The sequence below is a fragment of the Silene latifolia genome, unplaced genomic scaffold, assembly GCF_048544455.1.
Source record: "Silene latifolia isolate original U9 population unplaced genomic scaffold, ASM4854445v1 scaffold_119, whole genome shotgun sequence".
NCBI lineage: Eukaryota > Viridiplantae > Streptophyta > Magnoliopsida > Caryophyllales > Caryophyllaceae > Silene > Silene latifolia.
Genome location: NW_027413127.1, coordinates 610278 through 633490, shown reverse-complemented (window position 1 = coordinate 633490; position 23213 = coordinate 610278). Strand labels below are relative to the sequence as shown.

Sequence of the window (23213 nt, the reverse complement as noted above, 5' to 3'; positions counted from 1 at the left end):
TTTCATATGCAATTTTATATTTTTATGTGTATTCAACCTATGATTAGCAAGCAATAAATAACAAGTGACATCATCAATTTAAGTACATGCAAACCACATAACGCGTTTCTTAGGTGATGCAAATGTAAAAAAATGGCTCAACTATACGCAAGTTTAATGCTATACTTCATTAGTCAAGTAGTCTAAAATTCAACTATCCAATAAGATTCGAATACAGTCAAGTACGCAATGTGAAAATGCCTATATTTTGTCCAAAATAAGAGTATAATTAAGCACGTTTTTTATGTGTGCACTCTACCGCAATCATAATCACATTCACAAATACAAAGTACTTATGTAAAACGGTATTATACAAATTTATCTTAAAATGGATAAACTAGTAACCACGTTTATCACTAATAGGATTGTATTTAAATCCATTTTACAATTATATATAGTATAAAACTATAAAACCACCTCACACAAGACTAAGGCCCAGTTCTTTTCGGCTAAAAAAATTGAACTAAATTGAATTGAATTTAATGTAGCTGAATTGAATGAAGTTGAATTGAACTGAACTGAAATAACAGTTAATTTGTGAAGAGATGTGTTGAATTGAGCTGAACTGAACTTAATAAGTTCGAACTAAAATGAACAACTAAACTGAACTATAATAAGGTACAATTAAGTTCACTTAAACAGAGCCTAACTCAATCAAATTTCTAATTGCTAATTATAATTATTTAAAATAATGTAGTAACTATTTCCCAAAAGTCGAGAGCCTAACTCAAACCACATTTATAACTGTTAATTACTCCCTCTATTTTTTTATATATGACTTTCTCACATTTCGAGACACCCCCTTCTCTCTTCAATATCTCTTAAAATATAAGACTAAATATTATGATATGTATACTCATATGAAAGAGTTTTTTGTAAGGAATTTAATGGTACCATTTTTATATTTTTTGAACAAATATATTTTTGTAAATATTAAAGTCAAAGGCTTACCTCGTAAATGCAAAACGTCATATATAAAAAAGTGGAGGGAGTATAATTATTTACAATAACTAAAGCGTAATTATATCCCACGTTGAAGCACGTTATTCGTTGGAGTATAAAATATGTATAACACATGGAGCAATTTTATTGGTCCATCTCAATTTCTTTCCTTCCCTATTTCATCCCACAAACATTTCCTATTTACTAAATAAATAGGCGATTTCAAAAGTTTTCCCGCCAAAATGCATATTTCTCAAATAAGGAAACTAATGATAATTAAGTGCATTTACAAAATAAGGAAATTAATGATTACAATTCATTTTATTTAATTATTATCATTTCACTAAAATTAACCTTTTCATTAAATTATATTAATTAAAATAAAATAAAAATAAAATAAAATTACTAAATCTTTTATTGATGGTATTATTAGATAACTGACCCATATCCCGTATAAAAACAAAACTGTAAATCGTTGTTATTAGTTTCATGACAAAAAGATTTGAGAAAAATTTATAAATTGATAAAATCATAAGCTTTGTTGTATAAAATTATTTTCATTAAAATACATTTCGACTCATTACTCAATTTTTTGATTAATTTTCAATTCCAACTTTTTTTTGTCAAAAAATAATAAATGTGAACAATTATGGGCTACCTATTTTATACAAGATTTTATAATTATAAAAAACTCTATATACCGTGCATGTATTGCACGGGATCTAAACTAGTTATTATATTATACATCCCAATTTAATCTGGAATGTTGAGAAGTAAAATAAATGGAGAAGATCCTTACTTTATACACACACAAATAGGATTATACATCCAGTTGTACCATAAGCATGGTACAACCAAGTATAAGAATCTGAGCTTACATGTATTCTTTCTGAGCTAATTTAAATTTCATGTTTTTAATGTGTAAATGAATGAACTCAATACTTTCTAATAAAGCTCATATTCTTTAATATAAAGCTCGGATACTTTGACACAAAGCTCAGGTTCTACACCGTACAACATATACAACTGGTTGTATAGTCCATGAATTGCTATACACATGATGTATGTCACATAATGTGTGAGTGATTTGTTGTAAACATGTACATTTCCATAGGCGGTTAGCTCACTAGTCACTACGAGATTGAATTCGGGACGTTCATAAGAAATGGAGGTTCATTATTAAACAAGAAATACCGATAATTCTTACTCGTGATATTTGATCCGAATCTCACGTCGTTAATTCGCTGACGGTGACTTAGGAGTGTTTAGGCTTACAAGGCGGTCCTTAGACTGAAAATCCTCGTGTCACGAGTTTGAATCGGATTCGTGATATATTTATTTCTATTTTTTTTTTTAGAAAAAAATATTAGCGGAGGGGTCAAACTTCAACTAGCATGGTCCTGTCAGGCGGTCTACTAGCATAACCCACAAGGCCACAAGGCCATAATCCAATAAATCCCTAATTCCCATCCTATGAATTTGCGATAATTTTTGTTCGTATTTGAATAGTACACCTTCCGTTCCATTTTTTTTCCTATTGACCTTTAAATTTCACAAATATTTATGTAAGACCGTCTTACACAAATACTCGTATATTGTAAATTGGTACCCTTGTATATGCTTCATGATTTTCTCGTGATTTGGATCCGTTTGCCTATATAGCTTAGTTTAATAGGTGTTATGTGCCTAGAGTTTCTAAATTTAGGGACAACAACGTGGATATGGGATATGGATATGGATATGGATATGGATACGGACACGGATACTGATACTGATAAGGCTGTTGAAAAGATTAAGGTCAAGGATAGACGAGGAGGTCGTATACTCGTACGGTACTCGTACCATATCTATTTACCACCGAACTAAAGACAACCCTCAGTCTTATAGTTTCTCCTTCCTTGATGTTTTGGGCATACTTGCAGATATCAGGGAAAAAGTCGTGATGAATGAATTTACTTGCCAAAAGGCGCATTTGCAGCATTGTCCGAGGGAAACAAGGTTTTGCCATCGTCCATTACTCAATTTCTGCCCAGGAGTGTCCGCTTTGGTGGACATTAAACTAAGAGACAGGTACGTGGGGGAATCAGAAGAGTCGAAGTAACATAGGATAAAAACGGCCAAACCTGGAACATAAAGATAAAATGGACCTTTCCATTTCTCCTCAAAGTGACACATTCAAATTTCGGTAATAGATGTAGCAAGCCAGTACAAGCCAAATACAGACATGTTACTGAGCTGACTGCTCCCATCGCTCAGACGAAGAAAGAACATCTCGTTTCAGCAAAGGAACGCGTTTAAGTGTTAGCCAGAGAAAAAGAAAAACTCCTGGTTTGATGAGGATATAAAACCGAATCATAGAAAAACATTCGAATGAACCAGGGTAAAGCGCTTGAAATAAAAAATACAGTACCAGATTATAGACGAAGCTCGGATAAACCGATAAAATTGTATTGCCTTGCAAAAGAATCTGTGCGTAACAATTAGATTAACAAAGAATGATTAGCCTATCTATCTATATATCTCAGTATTAAAACATCTATGAAGTCAGTTATGAATTAAAATAGCCTAAATCCGTCGAAAAATTGCCCTCATTTCTGAACTTATGAAGCTACTGCATATATTTCTTCAATGGGATGATCATTACACTGACATCGTCAAGAGTCCCTTTTGAGACGGCCATATCGACTAGTTTCTTACAAGCAGCAAGCGGCTGTGCTAATGCTTCATCCTTAGCGATATCCACTGCTTCCTGATCAGTAACCTTATCCCATAAACCGTCTGAAGCTAGGATTAAAAACTCGTCATTGGGACTGATTTTGAGAACCCGAGTCTCAGGCTCAGCAGATACAAACTGTTTTAGTTGTCTGTCCCCGATTCCTCTCGACACAGCAAGTGATCCTTGGATTCTCCAAACACCGTTGTAACAATCGACATAACCACCTTTAGCCTCGATTCTAGCCTTCTCATCAGGCCTAGAAGGACGGTGATCAGTAGTGAGTGCCTCAGCTACACCACCTCGGCTCATGACAGCACGACAATCACCAGCATTCGACACAATAAGATCCCCGTTAGTGATCAAGGCCGTTACACAACACGACCCACCGTGCAACTCTCCCTCCAAGAAATCGGAATCTGTTTTCAGGTAACCATGCTTAACCGCCTCCTTAATGTCGCCTTCATTAACGTTCTTTTCGATCTCAGACATGATGTTTTTATTCAGCTTTTCAGCTGCAAATTCTGCAGCTTTCGCTCCTCCGTGACCGTCAAATACACCAAAGATAGCCTGCGCAAACATTACCAAAAGGACATGTCAGACATCACAAACTCCTTTCATTTCATGAGAGCGGTCTTAAAGTTATGACGGTCTTAAACAAGAATCAGGGTTCAACTAAATTAACTAATTCCCCTCTTAAAAACAAGTTTTCATGAGAGCGGTTTTAAGTTAAGACGGTCTTAAACAAGAATCGGGGTTAAAGTAAATTAACTAATTTCCCTCTTAAAAACATCTTTTCAACATCAAAGATCAATTTTTTTTGCATTTTCAAAGTTATTATCATTATATATTCAAACATAATCCCTATTTAACATCAAAAATCTAAAATTTTTCCATTTCCCAATCATATAATCATCACTGAATTCATAAATGATTCCAATTCAATATCAAAGATCAAAAATTTACCCATTTCTATTTAAATATAACTAGAATCACTAATTCTTATACGAGAGGGTCTCATATAACATACAGTTAATTTAAAATGAGACGATTTTACAAACATAAACAAAATTAAATGAAAATTTGTGAAAACAAAATTACCTTTTTATGATCACCGTTAATCTGAACATCAACAGAAAACCGGTCCTCCATATAAGACCTCCTCCCCTTCTTACAATAAACAGAGTAAAACCCATCTCTCTCCTCTTCCACAACATCAACCCCATGAACCGGGCGGTCCGGTTCACTAAACCCAACTGGCAAAACAGGAATATCAAGCCGGGTGGGCCGTTTCCGCTTCGTCACACCCAATCCAGAGGGAGGTGAGCCGGACCCATTTACGGCTACGACCAAACTTTTCTTAAAGGGGTTGGATGAGATGGAAGAGCGTCTAGACAAAGGAGAACATGGGCGAGGAGATATAGAACTCGGTGATGAAAATATTGAGTTGTTGTGATGGTAATGGTGATGTGAAGGTGAGAAAACTGGTGAATTTGATACTGCAACAGACATTTTTTTAACCGTTTTTTGAAATTGATTATATGGGTTTTGGTCTAATTTAAGTGGGTTTTGATCCGATTTTTGATTGGTTTTATATCGGATTTTTGATTAATTGAATTAGGGATTCGATATAATTGGGGAATTTTTCTTATTTAGGGTTTTTTGAAATTGATTATATGGGTTTTTCTGGGTTTTCGTTTAATTTTTCTGGGTTTTGATCCGATTTTTGATTGGTGATTTGTGTGATTGTTGTTTGTGTGATTAGTGATTTGAAGAAGGGAGAGAAAGAAAGAGAGGTGTATATATATAAGGGGAAGAAGATGAGAGAGAAGTTTAGTCAAAGGTGGGGTCACCTTGGGAAATGTGTACGTGTTGATAATGCGTTGGCTTTGAATTCTTGACTTATGCTAAAAACTTGCATTTCCTATTTTGCCCTCACATAATTAAGACTCGGTTCTATTCGGTTTAATTTCAGTTCAATTCAAAGCTTGAGTCCTGTTTTTTGTTTAACTTAATTTCAGTTCAGTTTAATTCAAAATTTAATTCACTTCAAATTGGTTCTCAATTTTTGTTTATGATGTTTTTTTTTAAGAGAATAAATGTGAAATGAAATTTGGTTGGTCTTCAATATCAGTGTAATTCTCCGTTTGATAGACCTGGATTTAAATGTTGAGTTAATCAGTTAAACCGAAGTTACAAAATTTGAAGTGAAATAAATTCTTAAAGAGGCCGGTGATCTGCCCTGACCTTAAACTAGATAAGGCTTATCTTAAATCTAAACTTGAGGTTGGGGAAGGGATCAAAGCCAAGTAGAAAGAAAGGGGCAGGATGGTCTTTTGGATAAACACTAGAATAGGGGAGTGATTAAAGTCTTGAATCAACGGCTAATGTGGAGGGTCAAACACGTTTATTATTGCATGAAGTTATCAAGCTAAGAAATAATACTATTAAAACGAGTACTATATCCTCGACACTGTGAGGTCGACATAGTAAATGAAAGACTGATCTTGTGCTTTTTAATTTTTTTTTTTTTTTTAATATAGGATTTTGTTTGGAGTGGATTATTATACATAGACGAGTGTTCAAACTATTTATTTTGAGTACTAGAATTTATTATTATAAATACAAAGTAGTACGAGTATCATATACTCCGAATATATGTTAATCAACATATAAAAAATCAAAGTTTATATAAGTCATGTTAGTAGGGAAATTCTCAGGTACACTAAGTATACCACGTTATTGTACACCTTATATATCCAATTAAGATATTAGAATTGACCATATTCTGCGTAAATAATATAGCACAATCGTCATAGTAGAATGAAACCTGAGGCTGCTATTTATTACCTAAGGTGTACGATAACGTGGTACACCCGGTGTAACTTAGAGTTATACATAAAAGCATAACAACATCAGGTTAAGGATCAGAGCTTGTTTTGTTTTGTTTGTTTCCTCGTGATTCCAAATGATAATCTAAGAAGATCACGGTATGATGCATAATAATCATACAACTCCTTTATGTCATTATGTGCTTCACACTTATAGACGACAGTATAGCGGTTTTTTTAAAATATATCCTAAGAGCATATTTTAGAAAAACTATATAAAATCGAATTTGTTTATTACTTCTATATTATAAAACCGTCATTTTCTTTATTAATGTGATTCACACAAAACCTACTTAAGTAGACACATTGATTGATAAATTATGTGACTTAATTTGTTTGTTAGTGAAAATCCATGATTAAAGGGAGCCACAATCCCACAACAATACCAAAACCCGCGCTAATGAGAAGAATATACCTTTCAAATCGGAAATTGCTATGAAGTTACCGTTACAAATAAAGGCACTAAACTTTCTTTGGATCCTTATATGAGTTGTCTATCCTTTTAATTGACCGTTGCGTTTGATTAGGTATATAGACTGTAGTAGTCTTTGTGACAGTAATATGCAGTTCATCAACACGGATAACGTACAATAATTAACTGTTGCATGAAGTCACCAACAACTGTATTTCTCATATAGTATACAATAAAGTCTAGAATAATAACGAGTTTTATGTCACACTTAACTACTTGTTAGTTGGATTGTTCATGACTTCATGTCACTTGGATACATATAATATGACCAAGGGAACTAGACAACTAGTTGATCTGATAAACAGGTCACTCGAATACTCGATTAGCTTTAAATTAGGTTATGTCGGATTAATATATATTAGTTGAGTTTAATTTAGATTAGTTTTGATTTCGGTCAATACATCTTGAGTAGCAACCTTAATCGTTATTGTATTATTTCTAGTAGGCTGGGACATATATGTCTAGACGATATCACATCGTTGGACATGCATCATCATAATAGAGTAAATCGTGTTGGTTAATTTAGATGTTAAATTATTTGTATATCGGACAAGAATCTTTGTTCAAATATTACAAGTCACAAAAAGAGAAGCTCCATCTCTTGTAACTCGCATTTTTTAATTTCAAAAGATATATTTATTACCCAATGATTAAAGAAAGAAGGCAGTATAGTTAGCGTCAAATGAGGCCTAAGATTAATATAGCAGTGTACAACATAAAGCGGAAGAAGGATTCGAGCATATGACCTAGTATTTACATGCAATATTTAAATCTCAACTGCTTGTTTAGACCTTTCAAATTAGAAAACGGAGACCATAATAAAACCATACAAATAATCTGTTATCCTACAAATGCTGACAAATTACTCGGTTTTTACATTTTTTCCAACAACTGAACTCAGACTGGGGTTCTCTTCTCTTCATAATAGATAGTCAATATTAAGTTAAAATAAAACCGTCTATAAAAATGTTACTTCTCACAAAATAATACTCTCTCTATTTGGAGTATATTATAGTTAGATAGGATAATACTCCCACTGTTTCCACATATTTTTACATTTAATTAAAATATTTCTCACAAAATAATAAAAGTGTATACATCATGTTGCGAAACAGAGGGAGTATTACGAAATTAACATTTTATATTCCACCTTGATAAATTAATTTACACTTTACTATAATCAAACTAAGATTTGGTATACTAAAGACTGAAGTGTAGAGAGATCCATAGGATAATTGACCTAAGCAACAAAGGCAACTAAAGGCAGCTTTAGACTACTTTTGGACTAGTACACTTCTTACTTGGCCCATTTTCATCAGACCCAGATAGACCTTTTCAAGCTTGTGTGTTTGGACCCTGACTTTGACTCCTTCCCATTTTAGTCCTCCATTTTTTACATTTCCTCTTGCACAATCCAAGACTACTAATTTCTATTTCTCCTTTTAAGGAAAAAAAAAAAACTGTTTCGTACTTGACTCGTTTTTTAATTCACTAACATTGTTAAGACTATATACTTTTCGATTGAAAGAAGCTGAATATGGAGCTGAGCTGAACAATGAACTGAACTGAATTGGATGAAGTTGAGCTGAATTTTAGAACAGGACCTTAATTATATAGATTCTATAGATTATTTTACATAAATGATGAAATATTCGGTTATTCAAACTTAGTGTGATACTTATCTTATATTCTACACATAAGACAACTATGAAAATCGTTTCTCAATTGTTTGCCTAATGTGCACTTGGGAGTTAGGACACGTTAAAAAAAATCGATATTAAAAAAAGTAAAATGAATTTTTAAAAATTAATACTTACATGATAATAAATGAGCGTATTGTGTTGCACCGTATCATCCTCCACACTTTTTTGATCACATTACTACGTCTTTGAAGTTAATATGGATCGCTCTAGTTCATATTTAAAAATCAAGCTAAAGCCTCACTGTTTTAAAAATAAAATGGATTGTCAAAAAACATCTTAGGGTTAAAATGGTGTTATTTTGTGTTTTAAAGAGTTTAAATTAAACCTGTTATTTTCTGTTTACGAGAGCTCTTAGTTTTATAATATACCGATATCACTTTTGAAACCGGTCAAAGACAATTAGTTTTATAGCTAATCTTGAACTTGATTCAGCTAAGCATTTTCAATTTTTACTTACAATTACAACAACAATTAGTTTTACGAAAGCTAGTTAAGTTATAATTCAAGTCTAAAACAAATAACAAACGAATCGAGTTAATTAATCCTAGAGAAACCTAATAATAAAGCAATGCAGTATAAAAAAGCAGGTTCCAAGTATCAGGCAAGCCAGGAAGGCACCAGTGACTACAATCAGCAGACCGGTATGGGTTAGCCTTTTGCTGCGCGGTTAGATCACCCGAGTAAATTGAAGGGTGACCGTCTTTTCTCATGGCTGAGAGCGTTGTGATGTCGAGTAAGGATGTTGGAGTACTCATTTCTGTAAGCACTGTAGTTAGTACTCTCATTTGATCTGCATTTTCAACTGGGTACCCGTCTGTCGGAATTGCTATTCCGGTCGCTGGAGTTGTCTCGCCGTAGCAGTTCTTGCTCATTGTTGTTTCGCCTGAGCTCCATTCCAATGGACTGCCGAAATAGACAAAATTAGAAACCTCCAAATTTTTCCGCCTAAATAAATTTATTGGTCTTTATTTATATCATATATGTAACTGAGCTTTTATTATATCATAATATCTGTAATTGGGTTTTCATTATATTATATCTACAACTGAATTATACTGAACTTTCCCTTTTTCACCGATTAATACAAAACATTAATAATAATAAAATATATAATTAAATATCAAATTGAGTTAAAAATTAGGTTTTATAATTGTTATTTCGTATTTTCTTTAATAGTATGCTAGTCGCGCCATGGTCAATCACCCTTATACTAAAAGAATAAGAAATTTCCAAATTTTCTCACCTAAGTGAATTTAGCTATAATTGGGCTTTATTTATATCATACTTGTAACTGAGCTTTTATTATATCATATCTGTTATTGAGCTTTCATTATATTATATTTACAACTGGATTATACTAAACTTTCCTTTTTCCACCGACTAATACAAAACATTAATAATAAATTTTATAATTAAATATCAAATTGAGTTAAATATTAGGTTTTATAATTGTTATTTCGTATTTTCTTTAATATTTATATCTAAAAAACCGCGCATTCTCGAGGAATCTATACTAATTAAGAAATAAAAGGTGCCCTATTGTTCATGCACTTTTCATTTTGGACTACTAAATCGACCAATGAAAACCAATCATCCTCCTTATACTAAAAGAATAAGAAATCTTCAAATTTTCTCCCTAAATGAGTTTGGCTATAATTGGGTTTTATTTATATTATATCTGTAACTGGGCTTTTATTATATCATATCAGATATCTGTAATTGAGCTTTCATTATATTATATCTACAACGGATGAACTTTCCCTTTTCCATCGATTAATACAAAACATTAATAATAATAAATTTTATAATTAAATATCAAATTGAGTTAAATATTAGGTTTTATAATTATTATTTCGTATTTTCTATCTAAAAGCCCGCGCATTCGCGCGGAATCTATACTAGTTAAGAAATAAAAGGTGCCATATTGTTCATGCACTTTTTGTTTTGGACTACGAAATCGACCAGTGAAAACCAATCGGTCTGCTAATGTAACGACATATAACGACTTTATAATAACTTATGCACCTCATTTAAAGAAGAGAACATTACTTGTAATGGGTAGGCGAGATGGACTGGAAAAAAACTCTAGTCTTAGTACTATCAATGTTAGCATCAACCCATCTGGCCCATGTCTTTAGTCCATGATCCATGGCCGATATCCGGTCCATATCTTGGTACCACATTCCTCTTGTTTCCATATAATCCCACCTACATCATATTAGTCACAATTTCACTAATCACTTTTAAAAGTTTTAAATAATCATCATAATTTATTGTAATTATTTATTAATTGTGATTAACTGATTATGGAGTAAAATGTATGTATACATACCCTTGTAGAGATCCTTTGTGAGTCCACCAGTGACCGGTGTTAAACACGAGTACGTCCACGCCTCGCCAAGCATTAGCATTGCCGGAAATTTCATCGAGCATAAGGATTCTCTTCCCTTGAATTAAATCTACGTCTACTAGATATGGTGCTCTATAGAATGAAACCGTCGCGTCATATTCCTACATATATTACATTATCAATAATAATCGTTCTGCTCAATACATAATCCAGTGCACACAAAAAGTACCAATTGCGGAATTCCCACGTCATGGAAAAAATATAACAATCCGTTAAAACAGCAACAAAGCCTTAGTCACGAATTCGTTAAAATATACTATTTGCACAATTAATAATAGCACGTAAGTTCAGTTGATATCTCTTAAAACGGTCATATTCGATTTAAGTTTGAAACGGGTCCAGTAAAATCCCATTTGGATAGATGAAACGATATCTTTGCTAATCGGTAAGCATTTTACTTTTATCTCATTTATCCTATTTAATCGGTATTAACTTTAAAAGATGGGTGACGAATTTGTATGGTTCTCATAGTGAGGGCATCTTTATACCGTAATTGAAGGGGTTTTGGAGGTGGGAAAAGGTGATTTTAATCAATGCAAATTTCAAGCACAAAGTCAATAAAGTCTGTAAACTATGTTTTGCTAAGATCTATAAATGAACAAGGACAACAACAATAACAATCACAAGACTCGAGTTGTCCTCAACTTAATGTGTCTAAAATTGTACTACCAATAATACACACATAGTCCACATTTTAGGGCTTCAACCTCAAAATTGTTTCAATCTTTAGATATAGAAAATGCTCACAAGTCACAACTATGTTGTCTACTATCCTTCATTAATGAGTAAACAAATCATTGGCGGGTCTAGGGGTTAGTAGAGATGATCGTCCTGAACCATAGAAAAATCGAGATTTTTAGTTAATTTTTTTCTACTTTCTAAAACTCACTCACTTAACTACAGGCTACGGGTCTCGAATTCATCAAGTCATAAAACTACGACATGCATAATACTCTAGGGCACCCGACTCAAATTTGTACTAAATCGATATCCATTTTACTGACTAATTTTACCAAATTACCCTAAGCTTATCCTCCCAAGAATAGAATATACTTAAAATTATGTTGTCTATTATCCTTCAATCCTCCATAAAACATGAGTAAACAACTCATGGGCATAAAGCAAAACATTGTTGGATTCAGGGGTTAGCAAAGGCGGTCGCCTAGAACCATGGGAAAATAAAGAGTTTTAATTTTTTTTTTTTCCTAAACTTTCTATTCTAATAGTAATTCGTTCACTCAGAAAATTTTGTTTCCTAACAACAAATCCAAACTCCGCCTCCAAAACAAGGAAATAATTTAATTCTAACGCCTATAAAACTAGTTTAACTACAAATCTCGAGTTCAAGTCATACAGGCACCCAACTCAAATTCGAACTAAATCGATATTCATTTTACTAAAATGTTACCAAATTGGCCCTAAGCTTATCATCAAATAACACAAAGATAATCATAATCATGTAGTAGTATGAAATGATTACCCAATGGCATGCAATGTTTACAGACTGTCAGTCAATCTGAATTTCTGAGTCAGTAAAAAAAAACTGAAGAAAAAACATACCAAAAACCTGAAACTAGTAAGTGGGTCCCCTTTGAGAATCTGAGTTGGTGAAGATCTTGATATTGAAGATGATATCATGCAAATCAATGACTCCCATTGATTTCTTCCTAATGAATCTCCTACAAACATTACACTTCTTCCTCTCATTCTTTGCAAAAATTCCACCCCATTAAACCTAAAATCATACAAAAAATAATATTAGCTTAATTATCATCTATCTAATCAATGTACATTACAGACGTCAGCTAGTTTAACAAGTAAAGTTATGAGCAGTATACTCATGACCTGAGTTTAAAACCCGTCAGCATCAAATTGCCCTTACAGTTCACTTGTAGCACAAAATATAGGTTTCCTAGGTGAAACAGTCTGAAACAAATGACGGAACCAGGATTTGAAGTAAAGGGTTAAAACTCATTAAAAATTTCAGGGACGAACTAGTAATGCAATAAAGTAACCTGACAAAATAAAAATAAAAAACTTCAACTAAAAGTTTCAAAATTTTCATTACTTGGGCAACCATGTATCCCTACTAGCCTCATGTCCCTCATTTTTTTAATATATAAGACGGTTTTACACAAGCTGAACTAAAATGAAAATGTAGTAGGAAGTAGTACCTAGGGAGGTCACAAGTAGTGGGTTTCCAACGAAACTTGAGATAATCGGAGTCGGGTCGACCGTATAATTGACAATTAAATTCAGGATCAATGTAAGGACATTGATTAAATTGATAAATTGGGTAAGAATCATCATGAACCCAATTACCAACATAAATATTACAACTTTGTGTTTGGTTTATATTAGGAAATGAAGGTGATGCTATATTATGGTGATGACTTCTATGATTATGATGTCTTAAACCTAATAATAATGCTGAATAATTTGGTTTAATTTGAATTAATATAAATGTAATTAAACATAGTTTTAATGAAGAAGAAGAAGTAGAAATAAATGACATTTTTGTTGGAAGTTTTTTTGAGTGTAAAGAGACAAAAGTAGAGAGAAAAAATACAAAAAAAAATGGAGGGAAAAAAGAAGTTTAAGAATGTATTTTGGAGGATTTGGAAATTGGAAATATAAAAAAAATTGTTGATATTTGTGCATGTGAATATAAAAGGTGGTCGCGTGAAGAAATAGTGCATGAGATTGGTTGTTTTGAGAGGCAAATGAATTATACTTTTATTTATAGTTGTCACGAAGCAATTTAGTTGGCCTACATAGTTCAATGAATATTCATATTTGTATAAGACGGTCTTTTATATATAAAAGTATTTGTTTATTAACTTGATAATAATGAATGAGTATTTAATTAGTAAAACGACCATTTCAGATTGTAAGGTTGTGTAAATATAAGTATGCCTTTTAAATTATTTTGTGTACGGGGAGGTCTTTTCATACCTGGTGCTTTATAATTGGCTGGTGTTAATATTCCACTTTTGAATTAAAAGGGGTGACTTTTTAGTTATACTGACTCTGATACCGTTAAGAAACCATCTCAATAAAAAACTTAAACTGATGATAGGAGTCTCATGATCGGTTTTATATTCTAACAAACTGGTCTCACGAGTTTGAATCCTTAAATGTTCATTAATTGTTGTAAGAGTTTAATCTTTGGAGAATTAATCGAAAAAATTAGTTTTTTTTTTTAAAAAAAAAAAAAAGTTTATCCAATGAGAAATAGTAGCTGCATGATTCTTGAAGAAAAGCATGGAGACTACTTTATTTGACAAATGTTTGATACTTTAGGGAGCTCTCAAAAAAAATGTTCTTTGCTTTTCTTAAACCTCATGCATCAGACCTTTGAAATGATTGTCTTCTGATCCCTTTACTTTTCTTCTGTACCACCCAAAATGCTCAATTCCTTTCTTCCTATTCATCCACAGAACATTACTTTCGTATCTCGGTCTTGTGTGTAACCGTTGTATAATACTCAGTACAATTTAGTTGTATTAGTACGTGAAATATGCGCTCTGATCAACTTATAACATCCTTAATCCGTTTTTAAGTAGTAACGTATGTGGGATGCGTAAAGATTAATTGTGCGATGATTGTAAGCTGAACTAAACTTGACGATAAGATGAAAAAATGCCAAATCGATTCAATTTCACTTCCCAGACTGGAAACTTCGTCTCATCGTCTGGGTGGTGATGCCATTGTTGATCTGTCTTACCAAAACTTTACGATTAAATATGAATAAGATATAGATTTACATAAACTTAACATTTGACTGTTTTAAGTTTTCTGCTGAGAGCTTATTAAACATCAACAAAAAATTAGCTCTCAACCGATATACACGACTAAAAACTGAAACTAAAACCGAAACTATACATGGAGTAAACGAAATGGTCTACTGTTAGACCAAAAACCTAACATCTATGGCTCCCCTTGAACATTCCTATAGGGGAGCTGCAAAATTTAGGGTTCTACCGCGACCAAGCCCATAAGTTACAGTGATCCTTATTAGGGGAGACCCGTCGAGAGCAAATGGGTCGTCAGCAAAAAAAGGCGAAACTATCCACAACTTACTTGGAGTTTAGAAAAGCTAGTTGTTGGAGGAAGTGGAGGTCTTGGCTCCACGGCTTTCTTTCGCTTGTAACAGTGTATTACAAGCTTTTTACGATCCTGGTGCTCCAAAGGTTTGCATGGCTGTTCACCCTCTTGGTTGGGTGAAACCGTGGTCGTCACCTGTACATGCATAACTGTGTTATGACTTACGGTCAAATGTACAAACGAAGAGGTTCATGGGTTAGAGAGGGAAAGATGAATGTACCGTGACTGAAGCAGCTTCTGGATTATTGTCTGTATCATTGGTTTTGTCTTCGGAGCTGCTGCCGAATGCCAAGGTTTTATAAGGACAGTCAGAACTTAATACCATAAATCCTATAAAAAAATGAAAATATATATCTAATACAAGCAAGTTCTGTGAAAAATAGAAATCATTTTGACAGTGCCCCTTTATCAGATATTTGTCGATTAGAAAAAAAAAAAAACTACACAAGTTTGAGTCATCGGTCCATTTGATAGATTCAGTTGCAGGCTTACAACTTCATCAACATAGAGATTGCATGCATTTTGAGGATTAATATTAACTGCAAATTTATCGTCAAACCAGCCGCTCACTAACTTAGCAGTTAGCACAAATAACTGTGATTCTATTAATTGGTGCTGTTAATCTCACAGCAAACAAATCGTTGTTTGAGCAAGTCATATATCATGGGACCAATTCCAATATAACCTCAAATTATCATTAACCCAACTATCTCTTCCTCACAAATCACAATCACCACTACCCAGTGCCGCCCACCACAAGCACCAGACATTCTCGCACACCTCCTTCAAAAAAAGAGTTTAACCTAACCCTAAGGGTCGTAACTAGCTCCCCGAGTTATTTGGTGTTGGATCCAGCGACAAAATAGCCCGGATATGGGTTTATGTACGATCTTCCAACACAGAGGTGAGGTCAGAAAAACATACCCTAAGCCGTTATTCGGTAAAATGAGTTTGCCATGGACGTGCGGTGGACAGTTTCCATCGAGAAGAGGCAGGGTGGGGTCAGTGGGACTAAGCGGTTCTGGTTTTGGGGTCGAGGACTCGAGGGTGGGGTTGGTAGTTGGATCCTGGAGGTTGTAGATTTCGGTGTTTGGGAGAGTGGAGGGCAATGGGTTGAAGAGGAGGTGGTGAAAGTGGAGTTGTGGTTGGGTCGACGTTCGCCGACAACGCTTGTGGTAATTGGAGGTGATGGCAGGGTAGTCTGAGGGATGAGGCTGGGTTTTGAGGAGAGAAAAATGTAAGAATCAGAACTTTGAAAAAAAAAGGAAATTGGGTGTTAAAAAGGGTTTCAGACTCAGTTCAATGGTGAGGGGGCCAATGAGATCTATAAGGTCTCACCTAGAACAACTGTTTTGATAACTATTAGATATTACAGTCAGATGATCTTTAGCAATTAAATAGACATCGTCTCAAAAGCTGCAGATCTTCATTTCGTAATAACATGTGTAAAAGATATCTCTTTTTCTTTTTCAGTCAAGCAAAGGGAAGTACATACTTTGTCTCTGCTTCTTGTTCTCCTTGATCCATAAGGTCACTCTCTTCGCGCTGGTCTTCTTGAAAAACCTCAGAGATACTATTATTCTGCTCGTGATGAAGGATGTTATTGCTTCCATCAGTAATTCTGAGATGTTGACGATGAGTACCTGCATCAAGCAAAAGTTCATTACAGAATATAATGACTCATCTGGATGTTCTGTAACTACTTAAAGGAAGAAATAATACCAGGCATAGCTCTCGACAAGTGTGGTATAGAAGAAAGCTTCGTTAAGGGCTTTTGGCACATAATGGCATCTTGAAAATCGAGGAAGGTGTAACCCAGAAATCCTGACCTGTCAGATTCTGTTATGGGCAAAAACCCAAATGACGTTGTCCACGCGTTTAGGACACTTGCTGCAGCAGGAAGAACTAGCTTCTGCACTCCCAGGTTCAAAAGGTTCTGGATAAAATGTTAAAAAAAAAAAAGTTCAAAATGAGTAACTTTTTCTTATTACAATATTCCTTTTTTTAAATAATTAAGTCCATGATAAAACTGACATGTAATTATTTACCAGAAAAGTTTGAATTTCCCGCAAAATCATTTACAATGGTGGAATTTCTTGTACGAGAACTTTACAAATTACAATTAATAAATGTGACACCATTTCGCAATTGAAAGTAAACAGGTCACTTAAAGATCGTGAAGTGGTCACTAATGAATAATGACATAAAATGGTTCACCAATAAAAAGGATCACTTGTAATCATGGTATAAAAATGGTTACTAGCGAAAAAGGTTATTCTCAACCTGCAACGAAAAGGGTAAGTCTCAACCTGCAAAGGGTTCCTGAAAATTGCAAGGGGTCACAGTGTTTGTGTCAAATCTCACTATATATGGTTAACAAAAATACAGTAGCACCTTTGCAAGGTTAATATAATCATCATTTACTGGCAAAGAAAGAAGGAAGTAACCTTCTCAATCTCATTCATCACGACACGGCACATTCCGAGCCGACGATGCTGAAAGCGGGTCCCAATAAGCGGAATTTCTGCCACCTTGTTTCCAAATACCCTTAACAATAAAAAGTCAATTTCAGGCTCCAGCGAGTTTTTAATCTATAAGAATGAAAAGTTCTGCTTTGGTTTGGTGTCGACCAAATGGTACCTTAATAAGGCCACAGTAATCAGCTCATCATTTCTTTCCAGAAGCACCGTATAGAATCCTTTAAAGTTTAGTCTGTTCAAGTTAGACCTGAACACCATTCAAAGCGGACGTTGTTAAAAATGGGTGGAGAAAAATAACCAGTATTATGATTCATAATAAAGAATAAGAAAAGGAAAAAAACAATTAAATGAAATAATTATTCTGGCTGGCTCACCCTCTGCAGAATATAACATCTTCAACAAGATCTCGCTTGGTCCGAGGTTCTTTCACTGGTTCAAAACATTCATGCATCACTTCAAGAGCAACACTTATTTTAGAAAAATTTTCAGCCATGGCAACCAGATCACAGTCCTCATCGTTCTCTGCCTGATATTGCATTGGTTTGACCAAGGTCCAAGTCAAATTATCCTGACCAACAAGAATGGGTTTGTCGAGAAGCTGCTGGAGGCCCCAGTGCGTCTGAAACATCAAAAAACGATTCAGAGCCAACGAAGAAGTAGACGCAGGCAATAATTACAAAGAGCAAGTCATCGACCACATAGTCAACTAAACTGGAACTATCCCAAATTCAACTTAGATAAAAGACAGGCATATTTTCAAATGTTTTTATGTACGTCTGGAATAGAAGTATAACACAGAAGCGCGGATAAAATGACTTATGCCTGCTGAACAAAAGCGCGGATAGAATAGACTTTAGAGTTCGCTAAACTCTTCACTTAATAAAAAATTGGATATTTAGACAGCCCCAAAACCTTCAACTGGAAGTACATAGAAGTATAACAAGAAGCAATATGGGAGTACCTTTTCACACGTTCTACAACAAAACCAATTTTCTCCAGGATTAATTTCTGTGTCTTTTTTACAGCCAGCATGATCTGTAACAAAAAGTACGGATTAAGAATCGAAAAATATTTCCGTGGTAAGCATGACGAATATGACGGGGTGTGAAAAGTCCAGAACTTACATTGGCGTTCGCATTGATGACAACACAGAACACTATCATTCGTGAATTGTTGTGTAGTCATTAAAAGGGTTTTACCACAAACCCCACAACAACATGATGGGCAGAACCAATCACCTTCAGGCAAATGCTGGAGGAAAAAAAAAAACAAATATATTAGCACAGCAGAAAATTTCAATGCTATTTTAATGAGAAAATATGTCTTTATTTCTATTCAAGCCAAAGATCCACTGTTATTTTGGTTCCGGATTATGATGGCATTGAGCAAAATGACTCCATAAAATAGATATGCTTATTTCAATGTCAAGTAGTGGTCATTCAACACGACTCTCAATGCAATCTTCATATTAGCCATAAAAACAACTGTTTGCGGTCATTCTATCGTTTGTTAGTTTAACAAAAAAAAAAAAAGAGAGAACCGAAAGAAAGTACACCTCTAAGTTAAGGCACTCTTTATGAAACGATGCTGGACACTGATCGCACATAAGTAATTCACCACCATAGTGACATATTGAGCATATATGGTCATTCCATGATTTTGTTCGAGTTCCCTTGGCCTTTTTATTGGCCTTTTCTGCTGGTTCTGTAGATAAACTCCTGATTTTCTTTTGCATCAGTTCCACTTGGCAGCTCAATAAAGACTTGTCATTCTCCAAGAATAGATTTTCAGTTGGTAAGCGACTACTATAGCCGGTGGCATGAGCCTGAAAGCTACTTAGTGTAAACACTTTGTTGCAACAATTGCACTTTATCCCGTCACTTGTGATTCGACCTTCAGCCAAGGGTTCGGGACTATTCTCCTTGTAGTAATACACTTTTGACCTAGGAACAACAGCATTATTTTCAATGAGCCATGCAAGTACTGTCCGAGGTAGCTGTGATGAACTTGGAAGCCGTGTCTGCCGTACTCTTTTGCTTGACCGAAGCACGCTGCTCGAGTTATGGCCTTCTGGGCAGCTCTTTACTTTACTCAAAGCTTTTCTTTTCTTTGAAACGAAGCTACAGATTAATCCATTTGTAAGCCTATTATCTGCAACTTTTCTATCTTCACTTTCATGTTTAAATCGAGAAGAACGTGCTCGCCCATTTTGCTTCCTCTGGTGCTTTCTCCTCTCCACATCTCTGCGATTCCTGAGAACGTGGTTTCTTTTAAAGTATATTCGTCGCTTACCTAACCGATCCTCATGTCCCTCACTAAAAGTCCCATCTTCCTTTGCAATAGAGCTAGATGGATGCATAACATTGTTTTCAATCCCATCTGTGAATGCCTGACACACTAATTTTAATGAACTATAGGTCCTCTTTGAAGTGGGTGAATGATAGCGATACCTATTCTTTCTTGCATCCGTTACACCATATGAGCGAATTTTCCAGCCACTATCTTTCAAGTGCATCTTAAGAGTAGCCGCCAACTCCCTGGAACTTCTACTCCGACTGTACCAATCAGCCAAGTCCAGATACTTAGATACAGCTTCTGGAAAATACTCAGAAGAGACAGACAGATCATAACATTCACCTTCATCTTCTCTATTCCTCTCCATTAAAGGCAAAACACTATACTCTGGGTTCTCTTCCCTAGAGCTCAGATTGCTAGGAGATGTGACTATCATTCTACGACTATCTTCTCCTTCAGACTTTTTTAAGAATGGCACTAACTCTCGGGTAGAATAAAAAATATATCCTTCAGGAGAGATATAACGAACCCGACGTTGCTTACCATACATTGTAGTCTCCAGTTTCCATCCTAAATACAGAACATGTTGCCTGAGTCTTTTCGTCTGATCGGACGTAGGTTTTCCTGAGTTACGGTATTCATCAACAGACTCTGGATAAAACTCAGGTTTAATGTCTATTATATCTTGAATTGGTTTCCATGTAAAGTTACTCTTGCTCTCTGTTACATTTCTACGTTTTTTCATTTTTTTACTAAAAGTAGATTCTACAACGGGGTTCAGATCAGCACTCGAAGGAACTACGGACAGAGCCATAGCCTGTTCACTGTCCACAGTTGCCTGCACTTCATTCAGTGCCATCACTTCATCATCTTGGACGACATTATCTATCGAGGGCACAATTTCATGGAAAGAGGCTGAATTTGCTTCAGGAATTGATTTAGGTTCTGAGAAATCATATGTCATCAGGAAATGTTCTACACTGAGCCTTAGATACTCATCAATAACGTTCTGAATCAGCTCTTCCCACAATGGGATTTTCTCAGAGATATACCAGTCTTCAAGTTGAACAAATTCGGGTCTCAGCCTCATATCGTACCATATTTGCCTAATAGACACCGGGATCATGTTTTCAAGCTCATACTTTTTAATCAAATCCAAAAACATCCACTTTCCTCGCAGTGTCCATTCTTCTGTAAATTCATTCCAGTCCCATGTTTTCCGCAAGTCCTCGAGCGTTACCTTTTCTACATCACCCAAATCAGGAAAGAAGATATTTCGACAGTCTGAACCATCATCACAGTCAAAAACAACTCCTTCCCACCATGCGTCATTGAGATAAGAATCCACACAGTCACCATAGACGAGATCATCTCTCGTTAGCTGACTAGGTTGAGGGGGCGGTCTTATCCTACATTTATCTATTGACTCTGACTCGTATGCGATTCCATCAATTAAACCACTTACATTAATGGTTTCAAAATAGGTTACACCATCATCGGAAAGAAGATTATCATATTTCACAACTCGACATCCACGCCTACAGGAAGTGACAGTTCCAGGATGCCAGGATCCTAGAAATCCATCTTCATAACTCTTAACCTGAACCAACACATGATAGTGTGTGTCAGTCTAATTATAAACTAAACCTACCAAAAAGTATACTCACTCGAATCACTTAGATAAACTACACTTGATTTTAGACCAAGTTTTAAGGAAATGTAAAATATGTGAGAAAATTGCAAGCTCCATGATCAACAAGATGCATCAATTTCTCTACTCTCAGTCTCTAATCCAGTAAATTGAGGCTCCAGGAAAGTAGATTAACTTCAAACCCAAACAACAACAACGATAACAACAACATTATCCCGATGCCTCAATGGCTCCCGCAAATTGCATAGGGTAAGGGGTCGAATATACGCAACCTAAAGTCAATACAAGAACCAGCAAAATCATGAACATACAGGAAAAAAATTCAAAATCTTCTCTAAAACAACATAATTTGGATAATGCATGTTACACCAGAAAGAAATAAGGACAGCATTGATCATGATTCATGAATTTGACAGCATTGATCAATACCCAGAAACCCTAAACCCCTAATTTACAGCATTGCATGAAGAAAAAACCCAATTAATTAACACACAAAACAAACTAAACCCAATTACTAAATCATCACTAAAATCAAAATTCAGATAAAACCCAATTCAATTCACATTATCATAAACAAGAATGCATGATCAAAATCCAATCTTTACAACATCAAAACCCAAAATTTGATACAAAACAACTATTAAAACCCAGAAAATAATAATTAAATTTGACAAAATTAATTAATTATTTCAAAATTATCAATTTTTAAGCAAAATTGATAAAAAAGAATGATAATGTGAGTGATTTATACCTCAACATGATCACCAACATCAAATTTTCTTTTGGGATTGGAACGTTTTTGTCGTTTTTTGGGGTGAGAAGTGTCTGCCATTGATGTTTCAGTAAGCAAGAACAAAGGTAATATTGATAATATTAATAAAGATATTGTAATTGTAATTGCAATTATAACGCTTTTCTAACAAAATATAACATTAATAACAGAATCCCATGAGTAAGACTATTTTTAGGGAAGAATTATTCATTGTTTTGGGGAATTTTAATTTTAATTTTTGAGAAAATTGTGGAGAGTGTGATTTTATAATCTGAAGTGATTCTACTAATTTTGTGTTTTAGTCCTTGGGCTCCAAGCTACCAACTACACCAAGTGTGTTCGTCTTCTTTTTGTGTATTACTGTATTTATTAGATGGTTTGTCTCTTACAATTTTACGATTCGATTTTACTGATTCAATCATATTTTTTTCATCGATTTAAGGTAGAATCCTGATCCTAGCAGTATTGTGTGATGGTATTGTTTTAAAAGATTTACTTTTCAAAGGTGTTTTTGAAGTGGCGGAGTTATTTTCGGGTGATGTGTTTAAGTAATATTATGTCACGAAGTATGCTTACAGTTGTGAATCTTGTGACCGTCGTTTATATTACAATGAGAATGCATTAAGGAGCAAGAGTTGGATGTAAATGAGATAAAATGTGATCAATGACAATGTTACTCGAAATAGGCTCTTCATCGAGGAGTGAGTTGCATTAGACGATGTCTTTATTTTACGGAAG

The 23213-nt window shown here is 34.5% G+C and overlaps 3 protein-coding genes across 4 annotated transcripts; all 3 read right to left on the bottom strand.

Annotated features, from left to right (window-relative positions):
* Positions 1-3408: 3408 nt before the first annotated feature.
* On the bottom strand, positions 3409-5459 carry LOC141637575 (putative protein phosphatase 2C 25). Its single transcript, XM_074447081.1, has 2 exons — positions 4796-5459; positions 3409-4264 (listed from the first exon to the last, which is right to left on the bottom strand). Exons 1-2 carry the CDS (start codon positions 5204-5206, stop codon positions 3590-3592), a joined length of 1086 nt encoding a protein of 361 aa, XP_074303182.1. The 5' UTR covers positions 5207-5459; the 3' UTR covers positions 3409-3589.
* Positions 5460-9172: 3713 nt separating this feature from the next.
* Positions 9173-13700, bottom strand: LOC141637561 (protein PMR5-like). Its single transcript, XM_074447061.1, has 5 exons — positions 13345-13700; positions 12731-12905; positions 11093-11271; positions 10810-10968; positions 9173-9663 (listed from the first exon to the last, which is right to left on the bottom strand). The coding sequence occupies exons 1-5, from the start codon at positions 13683-13685 to the stop codon at positions 9315-9317; spliced, it is 1203 nt and encodes a 400-aa protein (XP_074303162.1). The 5' UTR covers positions 13686-13700; the 3' UTR covers positions 9173-9314.
* A 1212-nt stretch (positions 13701-14912) lies between these two features.
* On the bottom strand, positions 14913-22748 carry LOC141637527 (uncharacterized). Of its 2 annotated transcripts, none has more exons than XM_074447010.1 (11): positions 22455-22748; positions 19313-21652; positions 18882-19008; positions 18719-18792; positions 18132-18376; positions 17918-18004; positions 17725-17824; positions 17000-17213; positions 16773-16920; positions 15498-15555; positions 14913-15412 (listed from the first exon to the last, which is right to left on the bottom strand). In XM_074447010.1, exons 1-11 carry the CDS (start codon positions 22533-22535, stop codon positions 15239-15241), a joined length of 3648 nt encoding a protein of 1215 aa, XP_074303111.1. In that variant the 5' UTR covers positions 22536-22748; the 3' UTR covers positions 14913-15238. The 2 variants fall into 2 exon arrangements, with proteins under 2 accessions (XP_074303111.1, XP_074303112.1); XM_074447011.1 differs by having other exon boundaries at positions 15160-15412; positions 15498-15552.
* Positions 22749-23213: the final 465 nt, after the last annotated feature.

Bases quoted from the DNA above. Each gene is read 5' to 3' on its own strand.
- LOC141637527 (XM_074447010.1), bottom strand. From the start codon at position 22,535: ATGGCAGACACTTCTCACCCCAAAAAACGACAAAAACGTTCCAATCCC. The intron at 18,793-18,881 runs GTAAGTTCTGGA...TTTTTGTTACAG, and splicing joins TCATCAATGCGAACGCCAAT to ATCATGCTGGCTGTAAAAAA. The intron at 18,377-18,718 runs GTACTCCCATAT...TTGATGTTTCAG, and splicing joins GTTGTAGAACGTGTGAAAAG to ACGCACTGGGGCCTCCAGCA.
- LOC141637561 (XM_074447061.1), bottom strand. From the start codon at position 13,685: ATGTCATTTATTTCTACTTCTTCTTCTTCATTAAAACTATGTTTAATT. The intron at 12,906-13,344 runs GTACTACTTCCT...GTATGATTTTAG, and splicing joins ACTACTTGTGACCTCCCTAG to GTTTAATGGGGTGGAATTTT. The intron at 11,272-12,730 runs GTATGTTTTTTC...TAATATATGTAG, and splicing joins TTACTAGTTTCAGGTTTTTG to GAATATGACGCGACGGTTTC.
- LOC141637575 (XM_074447081.1), bottom strand. From the start codon at position 5,206: ATGTCTGTTGCAGTATCAAATTCACCAGTTTTCTCACCTTCACATCAC. The intron at 4,265-4,795 runs GTAATTTTGTTT...ATGTTTGCGCAG, and splicing joins TTAACGGTGATCATAAAAAG to GCTATCTTTGGTGTATTTGA.